Raw genomic sequence first — 4552 nt, forward strand, 5'->3', positions numbered from 1 at the left:
TTGTTTAAGTCAATTACTTTGTACTTGTGAAATTTGTCCAATGAATCTTATCTCTGGCCGTGGCCCCATGGACTAGTAATATCTGAAATGATATTGACATCACGTCAAAACCTCTGTGTGTCATTTCATTATTCAGTCATTTCTATTTTATCACACTGGTTTGATATTCTGTAGTGACAAGAACTTGATCTGTAGCTACAAAATACTGGTTTGTTGTACCAACTTGTTTGATCCGCATTTAATTAATTTGGTTAATTAAATAAAAAGCTGGTAACCATAAATTACGAAATTTCAATTTGGTATCAGAGCGGATCACTAAAATCTTAGTGAGATCTTGTGATTATTTTTCAGTTTAATTTGTTTCGTTTGATATGTCATTTTTTGTAGAAGGAAGCTCCATAACCCGACCACCCCTACTCAATGACTCTAACTATCTTTATTGAAAAGTGAGGATGAAGGCTTTTATCAAGTCTCAAGATGAAAAAGCATGGAGATCTATTTTATCTGGTTGGTCTCCATTGGTCGAAAAAGATGATGAAGGTAATACCAAGGTAAAACCTGAACTTGAATGGTCCAAGTTGTTATCTGGATATAATAATAAGGCTTTTCATGCTATTTTTAATGGTGTTGGTGAAGGTTTTATCAAACTAATTTCTTCATGTGATTCAGAAAAAGAAGCTTGGCTAATTCTTCAAACTCAGTTTGAAGGAACTGCTGATGTCAAGCGAACTCGGTTTACAATGCTTCAAACTAAATTTGATGAACTTAGGATGTAAGAATCCGAAGCTCTCTCAGAATTTTATGAAAAATTTTCTGACGTTGCTAATGAATTTTTTGCATTGGGAGACAAAATTGATGAATCTGTGTTGGTTAGGAAAATTGTGCGTGTTCTTTCTGATAGGTTTGATACAAAGCTTTTGGCAGTGGAAGAAGCAAAAGACTTTGGTAAGATGAAGGTTGAAGAATTGATGAGTTTTTTGAGAACATTTGAATTAAATCAACAAATCAAACAAAAGGACAAGCCAAAACCACCAACTAGTAAAAATAAAAGTGCTGCTTTCAAGATTTCTGAAAAAGAATGTTCTAACAGTGAAGAAGAAGATGAAATGGCTTTGTTAACTAGAAATTTTCAAAAATTCATGAAAAAAGTGAGCGATAAAAATAAAAAGATTTTTTTAAAATTTCCTAGAGGTAATACTTCTTCAAAACCATTTGTTTCTAACAATAAACAAGGCATTCAATGTAGGGAATGTGAGGGTTTTGGACATATCCAATCTGAATGTGCTAATACTCTTAAAAAGAATAAAAAGGGTTTGAATGTGATTTGGAGTGATGATGATTCAGATAGTAGTGATAATGAATTGTCAAATGTTGCTTTAACTTCTACTGTTTCTAGTATGCCAATCTTTTTGCAAGGAAGTAAGGAAGTAAGCAATAGTGATCTAAAAAAGGAGCTTCTGTTGTAGTAGAGTATGATTATGATGAATTAGAATTGGATGAAGATTCCTTGGCTAAAATGTACAAGGAAATGTATGGTAAGTGGTTGGGTGTATGTTCTGAAAATCGATCAATGACCAAGACTATAAAAAATTTAATTAAAAAAATAATGAGCTTGAAATTAGTAAAAGAAATTTTGAGTCTAGTCTTGTGTTTGAAAAAGAAGAAAATAATCGATTGAAAAAAGAACTTGAAAGCATAAAATGAAATGTAAAAATGCTAAATCCAGGTTCTTTAGTTTTTGAGGATGTTCAGAACATTGGACAGAGGAGTCATGCTGGTTTAGGATACACTGGATCTCAAACGAATGAGAAAACTCAGTTTGTTAAAGCTGGGTAATTTTCTATTGGTTGTTCTGCTGGTGTTTTGCAGGTGTCTGATACTACAAAAATGTCTCTTGGACAAACAGAAATAAGACCTTCAGGTAAAAATTTACAGGCCTATGAAAAGGTAAAAAAATTTATACCTATTTGTCATTTTTGTGGTATTAAAGGTCATATACGTCCCAAATGCTTTACCTTGCAAAACATGTTTAATTTCAAATATTTTGAGAAATTTAAAAGACCTAAAAAGAGACAATCCACTGTTAAACAAGTTTGGGTAAAAAAGAATGTGTGTTTTGCTGGTTTTAAAGAAAGATATGCTGTGTCTAATCTGTGGTACTTTTATAGTGGTTGTTCCAAGCACATGACAGGTGATAGAACAATACTCACGAACATCAGACCGATGCAATGTGGGACTATGACATTTGGAAATTGTGTGTCTGGTAATGTGATTGGTATGGGAACCTTGAATTATCGAGGGTTACCACATCTCAAGAACATTATGCTTGTAGAAGGACTTAAAGCTAACTTGCTTAGCATAAGTCAGATTTGTGATCAAGGTTACATTGTTAACTTTGATAGAGAAAACTATTATGTTTTAAATTTTGATGGTGATTGTATTCTTGAAGGTTTTAGATCTAATGATAATTGTTATACACTTATGACATCTATTATGTGTTATACAGCTATAGGTAACAATACTGACATGTGGCATGAGAAGTTGGGCCGCATAAATTTCAAAACCTTGAAAAAATTGTCTTCTACGGGTATTGTTCGTGGTTTTCCTAGATTGGGTAAAGAATCACTGGGTAAGTGTGAGTCTTGCCAACTTGGTAAGCAATTGAAAACAAAACATAAAAGTATTTATGATATTAATACTACTAGAGTGCTTGAATTGCTACACATGGATCTTATGGGTCCTATCCAAGTAGAAAGTATTAATGGAAAAATGCACATTTTTGTTTGTGTTGATGATTTTTCTCATTATACTTGGGTAGATTTTTTGAGAGAAAAATCTGATACATTTGATGCTTTTAAGACTCTTTGTTTGAAATTCAGAGTTGAAAAAGATTGCAACATAGGTAAGATTGATCGAATTCGCAGTGATCTTGGTAAAGCATTTGAAAATTCTGTGTATGATGATTTTTGTAAATCTTATGGTATCACTCATGAATTTTCTGCTCCTAAAACCCTAGAACAAAATGGGGTGGTGGAAAGGAAGAATCGTACTCTGCATGAGATGGCTAGAGTCATGTTGAATAGCAAGAAGTTGACAAAACACTTGTGGGCAGAAGCTATCAATACTGCTTGTTATACCATTAACCGTGTTTTTCCTAGACCGGGTACATTCAATACTTCCTATGGGATTTGGAAAGGTAAGAAACCAAATGTAAGTTATTTTCACATTTTAGGTTGCATGTGCTACATATTAAGGGATCGTGAAAACATTGGCAAATTCGATGCCAAGAGTAATGTTGGAGTGTTTCTTGGTTACACAACTAATAGTAGAGCCTATCATGTATACAACATGAGAACTCAAACTTTTTTAGAGTAAGCTAATGTTGTAATTGATGATACAAAAGATTTTTCAGAATTTTCAACAGAAGAAGAAATTAGGAGCCATCTGGAGGAACATTCTGTTGCTACAAATGCTGATGTTGTGACACCAAGAGCTGAAACTGCAGAAACAGAAGCAGAGAATGAAGAAACAAAATCATATTCTCTTCAGGTTGAAGATGAGCAGTGAAAGGAAAAACATGCAGAGATCATTACTGATTCCATCCAAAGGGAACCCTCCACCAAGGTCAAGAAAAATCACCCAATACATCTGCTAATTTGAGATCTCGAGGAAAGCATGGTTACAAGGAGAAGGCATGTCAATCTTGTGCAATTTAATTGTTTTACCTCTTCTAATGAGCGAAAAAATGTGAAAAAGGCCTTGACCGAAGAATCATGGATAAATGCTATTCAAGAGGAAGTAGAACAATTTTCTAGGAATGATGTTTGGACACTTGTGGAAAGACCAAATCATACTAATGTAATTGGCACTAAATGGATTTTCAAAAATAAAAGTGATGAGTTTTGAACAATAATCAGAAATAAAGCACGCCCAATTGCACAAGGTTACAAGCAAATTGAAGGTGTCGATTTTGATGAAACTTTTGCACCTGTAGCTAGGCTTGAATCTATAAGATTATTGTTTGTTGCTTGCACTATTGGTTTCAAATTACATTAGATGGATGTAAAATCTGCTTTTTTGAATGGGATCTTAAATGAGGAAGCATATGTTGAACAACCTAAAGGGTTTGAAGATACTCATTTTCCTAACCATGTTTTTATGCTTAAAAAGGAATTGTATGGGTTAAAACAAGCTCCACGAGCTTGGGATGAAAGGCTAACCCAATTTTTGGTTACTAATGGTTATCATAGGGGAAGTGCTGTGATAACTCTACAAAATAGAGTTATTTTACCACTTTTTATGTGCTAATTGTTGCTTAATTCTTGAGTTTTTAATTAATTTATTAAGTTTTTAAGTAATTTTGAATTTATTGAGTTTATTTTGATTTTATAGATGTTTATATGTTTTATAAATATTTTATTATAATATGTTGTATTTTAATTATTTGAAACTAATATTGTTATGTTAGGAGTAAAAAGATGTAATTTTGAGCTTAAATGTTTAAGTAAATTAAGTTTTAATTAACATTTTCATGGAACTTTTGTTGTATATT

The 4552-nt window shown here is 32.6% G+C and overlaps 1 protein-coding gene across 1 annotated transcript; it reads left to right on the forward strand.

Annotated features, from left to right (window-relative positions):
• Positions 1-452: 452 nt before the first annotated feature.
• LOC133806339 (uncharacterized) lies at positions 453-3567 on the forward strand. Its single transcript, XM_062244454.1, has 8 exons — positions 453-772; positions 875-1114; positions 1247-1427; positions 1870-1947; positions 2182-2449; positions 2507-2629; positions 2819-3196; positions 3413-3567. The coding sequence occupies exons 1-8, from the start codon at positions 453-455 to the stop codon at positions 3565-3567; spliced, it is 1743 nt and encodes a 580-aa protein (XP_062100438.1).
• Positions 3568-4552: the final 985 nt, after the last annotated feature.

This window comes from Humulus lupulus, chromosome X (assembly GCF_963169125.1).
Source record: "Humulus lupulus chromosome X, drHumLupu1.1, whole genome shotgun sequence".
Taxonomy (NCBI): Eukaryota; Viridiplantae; Streptophyta; class Magnoliopsida; order Rosales; family Cannabaceae; genus Humulus; species Humulus lupulus.